Source organism: Hippocampus bargibanti, linkage group LG07 (assembly GCF_051943395.1).
Source record: "Hippocampus bargibanti isolate YZ-2025 linkage group LG07, ASM5194339v1, whole genome shotgun sequence".
Classification (NCBI taxonomy): domain Eukaryota; kingdom Metazoa; phylum Chordata; class Actinopteri; order Syngnathiformes; family Syngnathidae; genus Hippocampus; species Hippocampus bargibanti.
The window spans coordinates 18,353,096-18,366,167 of NC_142740.1; the positions used below are offsets into that span (position 1 = coordinate 18,353,096).

Below are 13,072 nucleotides of genomic sequence, written 5' to 3' on the forward strand. Positions count from 1 at the left end.
GAATTCACTTCAGCCGCAACTCGACTGCACGTGATTTCCAAATTCTTAAAAGACAATTTGCAGGCTGGGTTCTTTGACATTTTGAAACACAAATATTATACAAAGCGTTCATAATCTGTCACATTTTGTCAATGTTTCTCCCATTTAAGGAGTCTATGAGCAAAACTGTACCCTTCCTACAATTACAGAAAAGAAATCTGTGCTTGCCTTTGACTCCATTGTGGAAAGTTTTCTTCTAACCAGAACTCAGTCTCAAGTTGGCAGTCTGGAAATAATAATAATAATAATAATAATAATAATAATAATAATAATAATAATAATAATTTCCCTTTAACTAGCTTTTCAAGAGGTGAGCTGTTGATTAGCTTTATTCACAGAGCTTTCTGCCTGCCATTACACCGAAAAAGAGCATTCAATAGACTCAATGTGCTAACAACCTGAACAGAAACAATTGTTTGTTTTTTCATGCTCTCGGCTGTATAGCCAGGTGTCTGCACGGCCGCTAATATGAAGTGATGTAGGTTCTCTGACAGACAAAAGACCTTTGTGCACCTGCTGTACTCAGACATCTACACTAGAGACTCATTACACATCACATCTCATCAAATTCAAAAGAAAACCAACATGAAACCTGTCCAACCTGAAATATTTTATGATTTTATTGAATAACACATTGGTAGGCAACAGGTTACAAATATGACTGACCTACAAATATAATTCAAAGGTAAGTTCTTTGATGACATATGGCCGTTTGCATTTCATGAGCCAATTTATCAACAGTGTTGCCCATAGATGAGCCTAGCAAAGAACACAGCGGCCTACATGCACCTTCATTTAGTCACCCACCTAACAAAGATACATTTTAAAATAACAGTCAGATGTCGTCCTCACTATAGGAGGGAAAAAATTATGAGATCATAGACTGAGATACCGTAATTATGAAAAAAAAACAAATGACTTAGGTTACAAATGTGCTGATTTAGTATCTAAACAGCATTAGGTATGACTACAAAACAAGAGTGTGCTCACCTGAAGCTGAGCTCAACTATGAACATGCTCACTATACATACACTTGAGTGTACTGTACTTCACACAAAACATGGACGGACTTGCACAAAATGACTTTCCCCAAACTGTTCCAAAAAAATGGCAAAAGAGTGTGTTAGAAAAGAAACAACTGAAGAACTAAATCTGTGACAAAATGCTTAACACACATTGTCAAATGTGTGTATCAGTACTTGTGCATGTATCGTGCTTTTTTGTGTGATTCCACGCAATTCTTTGCAGTACCTTCCATGAACAACAACCAACTGCTGCTGGGCTGGGGCTTATTAAAGTTTCATATCGCTGTTGCCTATTGCATTATAAACGCTGAAAGGCTTTGGATTTGATGGATCCATTGGTTTGAAGCTTGAAAAACACACTTTTGATACTGTGCATTCAATGCAACTGATGGCAGGACCCAAAGTTAATACTGTAATTCAGTGGCAATTTTAAAAGACAACCGACGTCACTTTTTTGTTTCTTAACTGACATCAGAAAAACGTTTTGTAGCATCTAAAATACCCAAAATATGCAGTATGATATTTTTATTCAAATGCAAAACACCAATAAAAATGACTTAAAGTGTCCAAAATCTGCAAAAAAATTGAGATGCGAATTGGGCATTTTCAGAAAGTCCCGCCCCAGTTTGTTACGTCACGCCAAGACGTCTTGCATTGCTTGAGAATCAAAACAGTGGCTTCAGATTCGGAGAATATGCTTTCTTGTTACACCTCCAGTTATGAATATGATTCAAATAGTTCTGAAGAGGAAAGCAGACATGTTTGCAATCGATTAAAGAATTTATTCCATGCCATTTTGAGGCAACATTGGGGAGAAACGATCACCAGAAAAGAGGCACAAAATGGCGACCTCCTGTGGCCACCTCCGTTTCCACAGGCTGATAAATTCCTTATATGGAGCTTGGACACCCTCTTCTGGCGGCTTTTGGGTGCAACACAAGGTTTTCAGACCAAACAATACAGCAAAATAAATTGACGTGATGGAAGGACTGCTACAATGTGTCTTTTTTTTCGGTCAGGGGGCGTTCCTTTAGTGAGGTCACGTACGGACTCGTCACCAACTCAAAAACAAGACTTCCTGAATATTCAGCGCAAGTCTTAAAACGTAAAATCTAGCTATATGCAGTGGAATCTTTTTAAAATACACTCAGTAGAAGTCATTTGAAGCCATTTTACAAATTATGGACACAACTTGTCCAGAGATGTCGGTTGTCCTTTAAGACCTGTCAGACAGTCCTTCGGTTTTGAGTTTAAAATATATCATCAAGTGTAAGTCGATTTATTTACTTTTAAACAGATGATGAACCTTGCTCTCGACTTTCTTTTGTAACAAGAAATCATTCGTTTAATTAATTTAATTAAAGGGCATGCAACTTGGCCACTCCAGTTGAGTATGCATTGTTTTCAACTGTGGTAGTTATGGTGCTAAGTGGATTCACGTGTCCTAGCCAATGGTCATGGTTTTCCTAGTTGCTACACCCATCGTATGATGAAAAGACATTTCTGAAAGAAACCCTACTGTGGTGGTGACCTTTATGAAAACGGAGCCATTATGTAACACCGGGGACATGTTGTATTGCTAATGATCAACGCTACTAATAAAAGCTTCATACTGGCACAGCCCAATCACTGGAAGCCATGGAGAGGTGATAATCATACTGGACAGTTCTATTTACTTTTGAACAGGATTTGACACCTTATTACATTTAGATTTTACTTGCAAAAAATGCAATGTATTATAAAGCTTTACACAAAATTATCGGTGGAGCATAGTAGACCAATTGTAATGTGGAAAATTTGGGTTGGGAAAAAAATACTTTGAGATACCGTACGTTTACGATGTTGTCATGATTATTTACTCAATTAAAAGGACTGTGATGATCTGGTTGGCGACCAACGGGTGCCGCTGTCGGCCCCGCCTGCACAGGTGCCGGTCGTTTCCAATCAGTCACACTCAAAAGGACACCTGGCACGACCATTCAGGGTCGGGTAATTCTGTCACGTTTTGCAAGGTGCTGATGGCGGGTGTGGATCCCAAAAAGCAGGCAGGAGGGAGCACCAGCCATCACCACCTTGCAAAACGTGACATTTAACATTTACCCGACACCGAATGGTCGTGCCAGGTGTCCTTTTGAGTGTGACTGATTGGAAACGACCGGCACCTGTGCAGGTGCAGGCGGGCCGACAGCGGCACCCGTTGGTCGCCAACCAGATCATGACAAGGACAACATGTAAACACTGTTTATTTACAATTGGACATTGTGGACATATACTGTGTCCCAAAATGTTTGCACTTTAATTTTTATTTAAATTCACTTCTTATTTACAATTGGACATTGTGGACATATACTGTGTCCCAAAATGTTTGCACTTTAATTTTTATTTAAATTCACTTCTTATTCGGAGGGACGTTAGGCCATCTACTTTAGACAGTTTAGGTTAGACTTGGAGAAAAAAATACAGCCTTGGGGCACATCTTGCCTGCTCGCAGTGTTTGACCGTCCCTCACAATCACTATAAAGTAATGTATCATGTGTAATGCTTTGTGTGGGTGCAAGAACAAGCGAGGTTGTTGTCAGTGCCAGCAACTATTTTGAAGGCAAGTAAAAATTACCAAAGTGGTCCTAATGCTGGCAAAATTCTTCTAATCTGCACGATGGAGAGAAGCTGGCCGGAAACCGTCCTGGTCTGTATTATGTATGCAAATCTACAGTTTCATCTATTCTGTGAAATATTGATAATCACTGTGATTATTATCCATCAGTGTCTCTCACTGGCAAAGTTTTATATGAGTTGGTGGTTAGTGGACAAAATTAAAGGCACACGTGTTCAATAACTATTTTGTGTAATCAGCCTGTTGATCTGCCTCACCTGTGAGATGGATAATCACAGCAGAGGAGAAATGCACACTAGGTGGTTTAAACATTTGTGAACAAAAATTCTGAGAAATTCCGATCTTTCATATAGTACGCACAAGCAAAAAGTTTTAGCTTTGAGTTCAGCCCATGATATTTGGAGCAAAAATAGGAGTGTTGCGTTTATATTCTTGTTCCAGATACACATTTCTTTTTTGACCATATTCTTACAGAATGAAATAACTGCCATAAATTTCTGACTCGGTCGTGAAGATAGCACATTTTGGAGGAGTATTCAATATTCATTTTATACTCTTCATTACGCACAGATGTGTGAACCGTCAATAAAGACAGAAAACCTCTTTCTCATTCTGAAGCAAAACTTTGAAATTTCATTCATTTATTTTCTCGATGTGCTTATCCTCACAAGGGTCGTGGGTGTACTAGAGCCGATCCAAGCTATCGTCGAACAGTAGGCGCAGTACACTCGAAACTGGTTGTAAGGCAATCACAAGTTACACATGGACACACAACCATTTGTGTACACACTCACACCTGGGGACAATTTAAAAATTTACAGGGTTCCATTAACTTGTCACGCATTCGCTTGGAATGTGGAAGGAAACCATGCACAGTACCTGGAAAAAACCCACACAGGCACAGGGAGGACATCTAAACTCCAGGTAGGAGCCAAAATGTTTTGGTTGTTTTGACTTCAAGATGGTGCCACGAGAGTGGCTGCCTCTACAGCAGGTACTATATTTTGTTTTTCTACTCCTTCCTTTCCTTTCCTCTTACTTTTATCACTTTGCTGCTGTGAAATGTAAATTTCTGTATTGCGAGAATAATAAAGGTTAATCCAATCCAATCCAAAATTGAACGCTGCACCTCTACACTGTAAAGCGGACGTGCCAATTTTCCATCATTATTTTCTTGTTATTAATTTTTGTACTGAAGAAATTCACACATTTTTCATGTATGGTGTATTTTCTTACATTAAGGGTGTTCTTTAACCTCGACAAGCAAACCAGATGGAGAGTTCAGATGAGACTACCCCAAATTGTACTGGAAAGTACAAAGTGTTCATTTGATGTAGTCATTCATCAATATTGTTGCAAGTAGTGGTCAGTGTGCCGCTACAGTGATTATGGAAGGAGAGTCCAAAAGAACTAGAAAGCCGAGCAATGATGGTTTATTGTAACACTGCTGTGCCTCCAGCAGTCTCCCAACTCCCGCATTGATGATTCAAACTGCCTCTGTCTTTATTGCCATACTGCCAGAACATGGGAATAGAGTGCTGTATATTTGCTCTAATCATGCAATTACTGTACTTGAGGTACAAGAAACTAGAAAAATGAAACAATGAAGGTAGAGTGTGTGTGCGTGTGTGTGCGTGCGTGTGTGTGCGCGCATACGTGAAGTAAATTTACATGAACGTGTACAATCATGCATGCAAATATACAAACCATTTTCCTTTTGAATTGTTCACCTTTGCGGCAATGATTTCTGCATTTTATAATCCCCGATCTCCACCTGGGCGTGTGCCTTCATCGACACGTGTCAAAGTCACGAACAGCATTTAAATGAGGTGTGTTTCCATCATTGAAGACAATCAGTTTGTATTTAATAATTCAGTGATGAAATAAATGAAAGCGACTAAACTAACCAAAACGCGTCATTCCTCCGCATATACCCCCTTTCCCCGTGACAATAAGTATCCACATAAGGTTTAAAACCAAAGAGAGCGCCACTTGACAGTGTTTGGCACGCATTTCTAAAAACAAATCAAGATCACGTTTTTTAGCTTGAATGCAATTTAAACAGCCCAAAATCGGCGTCTTTGAACACAAAACTTTTAACTAATCATACCACCCATCCATTCATCATCCGAGTCGCATATTATCCCAAAAAAATGCAACATGCATTACATTTCTTACCTTAAAGTCTTGTCTTTTCGGTCGATGAACGATAAGTGTGGCTTCAACCGCGTCCGACAGCCTGTGGGCGAGAGCGTGAAAGGGGTATGATTGGGGGATCAGGAGGAGGAGGGGGGGGGGGGGGGTTGGCGGGGTTCGTCATTGAGCCCCTTTTACTAACTGAAAAGATCCAACGAGAGCAAAGAAACAAACACACATACAAACAAACAAATTAATATGTTAATAAAATCAGTCACACATTCGTAATTTTATGTCAAATACTTTTGTTCAGTGCCATCGTGTATTTAATTTAATTTAATTTAATTTAATTTAATTTAATTTAATTTAATTTAAAAGTCACGTGGAAGCACTTCCTAACTACATTATATGTACTGTACGTGCATGTACTGTACTGCATGTATTACACATATTCGAATACTGTACTCAGTGAGTACAGTATTCGAATATGTGTAATAGGAATCTTGAACGCAAGATGGGAGTCAACGCATGGACATTTCTGACAACACGACCAACTTAATACAGGAATTAGTTAATGCTTTACAGTACTGTATTTTGTTTCATTTTAATGCTTTACAGTACTGTATTTTGTTTCATTTTAATGTATCTCAATGCAAGCTCTGTTATACTTTTCAATGCTCCATGAATGACAAACTTCACTCAATGGCCATACACAGTTCAACGAAATTATTTTTAATTAGTGTTGTTATCGGCATTATTATTATTGTTGTTGTTGTTGTTGTTGATGTTGTTGTTTTTATTATTATATAAATAATAATGTATAACATATTTAAAAACATTTATTATTATTATTATTATTATTATTATTATTCTAATTAATCTCGCGATATTTCGGTGATTTGCCCGTCACAAAGCGCCCCATCTTGGATATCTCGTTTTCAGTGGTTCCGAGAGGTTCATACCTTTAACCCGGCAGACAAACTAAGAAGCGGGTAGCCACATTTTGTTTACCGAACACGAACATTTGTTTTTCTTCCCTGCAAAATTTGTCGGACGGCAAAAATGGCTGCGCCTAGCTGAAAAGTTGCTATTTTAGCACAAGTGGTAATCCCTAGCTGCTTGGAGCTAACATTAGCAAACAGACTACTGAACCCATCTGGAGATTTTTGATGATGTAAGGACTTTTTCTTTCTCGAACTCATCAGTGCAATCATGGACGTCTAAATGATTCGGACCCTAATCTTAAACGGTAAGCATTGTGACTTTTATCATTGATTTCATCGGAATTCATTCTCGGCTAGCTCAATTTTGAACTCTTGAGTTTCCTGGGCCGTCAAACATGAGTCATAACAAAGTTAGAGGTAAAAAAAGATCGTCTTGCGAGATTTACGCGAACATTGTTGATGATTTAATCGTAGACCATACTTGTAATCATATCGTACCTTTCGTTCACCCCCCATAAAGATTATCGACATCTTTAAAACCCCATTAGGAAAGTATGACTTGTATGACCTACAATTTGAGCTGTAAAAAGAGTTCAACTCGAAACGTCTTTAAAACGCACAATTAAAAATCTCACGGGATATCATTCCTTCCCGTTGTCATGTTTGTAGCTAAGCAACTTTTCTTAACGACCACTGCGTCTGCTGTCGGCACACTGAGATGTTGAAGTGTCTTTATTCGACACTTCTTCAATTCGTCTGGATAACCATAATCATAATAATACGTGTGGTTCTTCTTCTTCTTCTTCTTCTTCTTCTTCTTCTTCTTCTTCTTCTTCTTCTTCTTCTTCTTCTTCTTCTTCTTCTTCTTCTTCTTATTATTATTATTATTATTATTATTATTATTATTATTATTATAGTTTTTGCTTTTTTGAATGTTGCTGTGCCGATGACCATTTTGTGTTTGGGAGTCTTTTACTGAGCGAGTTGCTTGTTCTGTAGCCACAAAGGGACATAAGTCTTCTTGTGCCGGTCCCAAGCCCGGATAAATACAGAGGGTTGTGTCAGGAAGGGCATCCGACGTCAAAGCTTGGCCAAAACAAACATGCGGATCAAACCTCTAAAGATGGAGGACACTGATTTGCTGTGGCGACCCCTTGAAGGGAAAAGCCGAAAGGAAAAGAAGAACATTAATAATAATAAGTGCCGTCTTCCCCTCATCCCGTGTTAATACAGAAATCAGCAGAAGTGATCACAATACAGTTACCGTTATGACATTCCTGTTTATATGGACACAAAACAGATAAGTTTTGTGAGTTTTTCTGATATCAAAGGTTTTTCTGATATCAGTTAAGAAACAAAAAAGTAATGTCGGTTGTCCTTTCATATTGTGTATTGCCTGAGTATTGTATTGGTGTTTATTATGTTCTTAGTCTTTGTTAGCTCTCTGTTAAATATCGTGCTTGTGTTACGCTTGCTCACGTGTCAGTAAAATGACCTTGGTTTAAAGTACAGTGTACACATCATACATGACTAAGCTGGAAATGTAACTCGCATTGCGTGTTTCCTGTTCGCTCTGTCAAAAAAGGAGTATGTCCAGCTTAGGGCAATGTCATATGATTCGTATGACCAAGTGTGTGACTTTTCTTTTTTTAAAGTCTCCTTTTAAAAAATATAATCGAAGCAAGGTTTCTCTTTCAATATGAGCCAGTGTAGCTGTTGAGAGGAGAAGGCCCTGAAGGGTAATTGTATTTTTAAAATGAATTCCCAGCTTTGACTCTATGGCTACTGCACTCTTGTATTTCAGGTCTTTTTATGCAAACGTCACACACATGACATTTGATAATCTTCAGTTGCACCCTCCCTCATGAAAACCTGTACAGGAGAGCACACTGTTGTAAAACCAGTTTTAAATGTCAAGTTGACATAACTCTGTGCCACAGAAACCAAGTGTTGTCGCAGAGGGTATATTCAGTCGCAAGAAACCTGCTAATTTCATTTACTTGATTGATTGGATTCATTTGGTATTGTCATTAAGGACAGTTTTACTTCCGTTGCCTCCAGCTGTATCATTTTCTTGTTTCAATCTGCTGACTGTTCTTTTTCCCTTCTTCTGTGTTGTTGTTTTGGTTTTCATTTGCCCCTTTTTGCTGTTGATCAACTTGAAACTATATCATACAATACATATTGATTTATAAGGTTTGTTGTTAATGAGCATGAACTGTCCATGCATTGTAACCACCGAAAGTCCACATCACAGGTACAGTGTAGATTATCAATATAAATACTGTATCTTGAATGTTCATATCCAGATATCAATAGAATAATAATACATTGCCAACCCCGAATGCAGAACTCTCAACATAATACTCTAGAAGGAGATGACACGGGACTCTAAACAATTCTTAATAATTACGTGTTAATTTTTGTTGGTTAATTCAATTGTAATGGATCATTTTTTGTTTGTGACTTCACCCACTTCGTTATTTATTTTGTGGTTCAGGTCTTGTGGCCAGGTGAGTGACTTTGTTAGTGCGTTAGCCTCACAGTGCAGAGGTTCACAGTTCGATTCTCGAACTGTGAACCACCTGATGAAACATATTTTTTTTTGCCTGAAATAGGATAAGTGGCATTACTAAAAACCTTTCTGTCACCTCTGCGATGCACATCATCATATAACCCACTCTAAATATAGCAGTACAACAAGTTATTTGCACTGAATCCTATGTGTAATAGTTATTCAAGACGTGATAAAATGAAGACTCAACTGTGTTCTTTCGATTTAGTAGTTCATTTAAAATCCTTTATTGTTAGGTACGGAGGTAATCATATTGTTGGCCAATATAAGCATAGACAAGAGTAAATACCCAGTGTTCTACATCCTGTTGTCAAAACTTGTCTGCAGGTAAATGGGTGAGATGAGGAGTAGTAAAAGGGCTATGCCCCTTGGTGTCTCCGTTCATACACAGTACACAGATCACAACGTTGATACGGGTTTGTAATGAAACAAACTATTTAATTTTAAGTAGTTGACGTCTGTCTTGTATTTGTGATAATTATCTTCCTCTTTCAACAGATTTAACTACTGCATGGAACATTTTGCCTCAGTCCAAAGCCGCTGTAAGTATACAAAATCCAGGGCAGGTATTACTGATTGATTAGGGTGATGTCTGTTATGTTGCTGCCTTTTTATTTTGCAATGTTCAAACAAACTGATACCGTAATTATTGATTTTTAACAAAGCTGATACTGAAGTCAGTGGCCAAATATATATAATATAATATTGTTGTTCGTATAGCTGCGGCGAATAGAAAACCATGTGGAGGCTGTTCCTGGGTCAACAGCACTCCTACTCTCTGTAATGGAGCCACCCAAAAAGAAGATGTCTGCATCGGTCTGCCGCAGAGGTTGGTTATTTCAACGTGTTGCCGAATCGCGTTCCAACAAATCGAGAATGGTCTTTATATTTGAAAATACAAAGTCCTTGTTTTGTCTAATTGTGATGGGCTATTAAGATTGGCTTTGCATCATAACAGATGAGACGAGGGGTTCCTCAAAGTCCAAAGAACATCGGCGGTCAAATTCTGTAAAGAGATGCTCACGCAGCCCGCTAAGAAACACCACCCATGACAGCAACGTCAGCCAGCACAACAGTATGGCGCTCAGGGAACAGTTGGTTTCATACAGGTTGGGATGGACAATTTGATTAAATATAATATCAACTTAAATGTTGTCTAAGGAGAAACGAATAACTATGTCACAACAGAAATGTCTTTATCGTCACAATAACTTATCGCATGAAACATCAATTGTTTTTGGTACACATCTACTGTAATGTCAATCAATGAAGGTATGTTTGCATTTCTAAATCAGAATCAAAAAACATATCTTCGTCCCACAATGGGGAAATTTGGAGTCCACAGCAGCAATTTGAAAGGGGATGGGCTGGGTGGGGGGGGGGGGGGGGGGTGACAGGATAGAAAAACAAGATATTTGAAGCATAGTAAAATGTGACCATTCATACTTGATCTCAGCCCCCATATGTGTGAATGTTGAATTAAGACTAAATCTTGATCCTCTTCACTGATCTACTGTAATCTGTTTTATCTCCAGAGAGACTGCCCCTCCATCACAACCCTCATCTCAGCTGGAGGATTTCACGCCACAGTCACTGTCAGGGCCTTTGTCCCCATCCTCAGAGGCTCCATTGAGCAACCCCGTCTACCAGAAAGACTTTTGGGACAAGCACACTGATGGGACCCAGGACATCACGCACTCTGCAGACAGCACACAGGTCCACTACCTCAATGACCCGCCCACTGTAGACACCCAGCAGGTTGACGCCGACCCATCACATGCGACAACTTCAGTCCCACCTATGGAGACTTGCAGTCCTGAGGCACAACTCACCCAAAGCATGGATATTCAAAAGTCCAGTCAGTTTCTACCTCCTGCCTCTGACTTGATATGCAGATGGGAAAGCAGTCCTTCCAGCAGTCCAGGCTCTGATTCCCAGCGTTTGGAAAACCTTAGGCGACATCAACCGGATGATAAGCTGGAAAAACTCAAAGAGCGTATTCGAAAGCAGGTAAAACATCAGGAGGAGACTGCAGAAAAGGAAAAGGTGTTGGGGCATCTTGAGCAGCCCATAAGGTCCGCCAAGAGTAATAGAGGCACTAAAGCCAAAATAAGAAAGATAGCAGCTGCACCGCAAGCGCCTACATACAAAGGTATTATACCCTTACCTACCTTATTAGAGTTTTTATTATAGTAGTAGCATAGTTTTGCAGTAAATGTTTTGCAGAATTAGATTTCATTTGTTTGCTTCTTCCTCAGGCTTTAGCAAAAGTGAGGCCAGGACCTGTGCTTCCCATGGGAATGCTTTAAAAGAAGAGGATTTTCACAGTTTCAACAAGGACCAGCAAAAGGACCCATTAAAGCAGTCTGCTGGTAAGACACACCATTAAACTTTGAAGTAGTGAGACAGTGCGGCAGACGTCTTACATGTTTCTTGTAATGTTGTTACAGGAAGCTCTGTTTCCAGACCGCAACGAGAACGGCATCATATTGTAGAGAGAGAAGCTAAACCAACCAGGAAAATCCACAAATCGGCCTCTGGCCAAAATGCAAAAACAGGTTGGAAAAAGGATACATATGTATGCACTTTCGACAAAGTATATTTAACAAGTGTGATTGTTCTTGTGCTCAGCATTTTGGTAGGGACGGGTACACGCACATACACAATATAGACAAGTATTGCATACCCTTGTTGTAAGCCTCTTGTTGATGGTTTCTCTGGTTTTTGCTACCTCCTCCAACTTGATTTGTTTGAGTTCATTCATGAGGCATGGTTCCATATATAGATCCAAAAACTCAAGCCAAGTTCATGTGATTCTACCGAACACATCAAACAAATGCTCGTTTGTCGACATGTCTCTGGATTACCAGGAACTATTTGAACATTTCAGTGAGCTATTAAATGATATTTTCCAGAGCTATTAACACCTGTTTATTCTATCTGTATCACACTTGACAAGCGAGTACATTGTTAAGATATTTTTCTTGCAGTGATTACCCCTGCTTCTTGGCGGGAGGGCTTGAAGCTAGTAAACAAGATACTTGGTACCGCTCCCAAGCAATCCAGGGTGAACAGGCACCATCTCGAAGACAAACTGCACCAAACAGGTTGGGGCAAGTGAACTCTTCTATCCATACATTATCAGAATCAGAAAACCTTTATTTGTCTCACAATGGAAAAATTTGCATGACACAGACCTCTTTTTTTTTCTTCTTCAACACACATTAAGCCATTACGGTATATATAGCTGACTCGGCCCAAATCCAAACTTGCCATCTTTGCTTTATCTTAACTGATCTTCTTTCACCTCTTGGCGTTGTATGCAATGTGTCAAAACCTGAAAAGAATGCAGATTCCAAAAACAAAACAGGATAAATGCTGGGGTGTTTTGAACAGCCATATGGAATGTGTCACTTTTATGTCATAAATGCTCCTTTCAGTTATTTGATTATTTCCATCCATAATTTGTTTTATAAGACTTCACTGTGTAAAAAGAATGCTCATTCTATTTTTTTTTATTGTTGCTGCTCTCCATTTCTCTTCTTCTGGTTCCACATTTTTATTAGTATTATCTACCCTGTTATTCACTCATGATTTTGAACCTGTTAAATTGCAAATTTCCCCATTGTGGGATGATTAAAGGCTTTCTGAATCTAAATACATGCCTTCTAGTGTTGTCTAAGAGTTTGACTATCTAAATACATCAGAATCAGAAAGCCTTTAATAGTCCCACAATGGG

The 13,072-nt window shown here is 39.0% G+C and overlaps 2 protein-coding genes and 1 long non-coding RNA gene across 17 annotated transcripts in view; 1 reads left to right on the forward strand and 2 right to left on the reverse strand.

Moving 5' to 3' along the window:
• Positions 1 to 5,910, reverse strand: part of cacna1ea (calcium voltage-gated channel subunit alpha1 Ea) — a 99,353-nt gene extending 93,443 nt beyond the window's left edge. For all 10 annotated transcript variants that reach the window (XR_016115573.1, XM_089001031.1, XM_089001033.1 and 7 more), the window contains exon 1: positions 5,857 to 5,910. The gene's annotated coding sequence lies outside the window, so the exon portion shown is untranslated. The remainder of the gene's footprint in view (positions 1 to 5,856) is intronic.
• Positions 5,911 to 6,731: 821 nt separating this feature from the next.
• The window catches only part of cep350 (centrosomal protein 350), a 30,475-nt gene continuing 24,134 nt past the window's right edge, over positions 6,732 to 13,072 (forward strand). For 3 of the 6 annotated variants that reach the window (XM_089000628.1, XM_089000632.1, XM_089000630.1), the window contains exons 1-9: positions 6,732 to 7,063; positions 9,661 to 9,749; positions 9,832 to 9,875; positions 10,054 to 10,162; positions 10,292 to 10,442; positions 10,869 to 11,485; positions 11,592 to 11,705; positions 11,784 to 11,891; positions 12,324 to 12,440. In XM_089000628.1, the coding sequence (XP_088856754.1) occupies positions 9,665 to 9,749; positions 9,832 to 9,875; positions 10,054 to 10,162; positions 10,292 to 10,442; positions 10,869 to 11,485; positions 11,592 to 11,705; positions 11,784 to 11,891; positions 12,324 to 12,440 (1,345 nt within the window). In that variant the 5' untranslated portion in view covers positions 6,732 to 7,063; positions 9,661 to 9,664. The remainder of the gene's footprint in view (positions 7,064 to 9,660; positions 9,750 to 9,831; positions 9,876 to 10,053; positions 10,163 to 10,291; positions 10,443 to 10,868; positions 11,486 to 11,591; positions 11,706 to 11,783; positions 11,892 to 12,323; positions 12,441 to 13,072) is intronic. The other 3 variants (XM_089000631.1, XM_089000633.1, XM_089000634.1) reach the window with 3 other exon arrangements.
• On the reverse strand, positions 10,898 to 11,871 carry LOC148895657 (uncharacterized). The gene is made up of 4 exons (XR_016115531.1): positions 11,760 to 11,871; positions 11,505 to 11,636; positions 11,166 to 11,283; positions 10,898 to 11,032 (listed from the first exon to the last, which is right to left on the reverse strand). It is a non-coding gene; the product is annotated as an uncharacterized LOC148895657 (long non-coding RNA).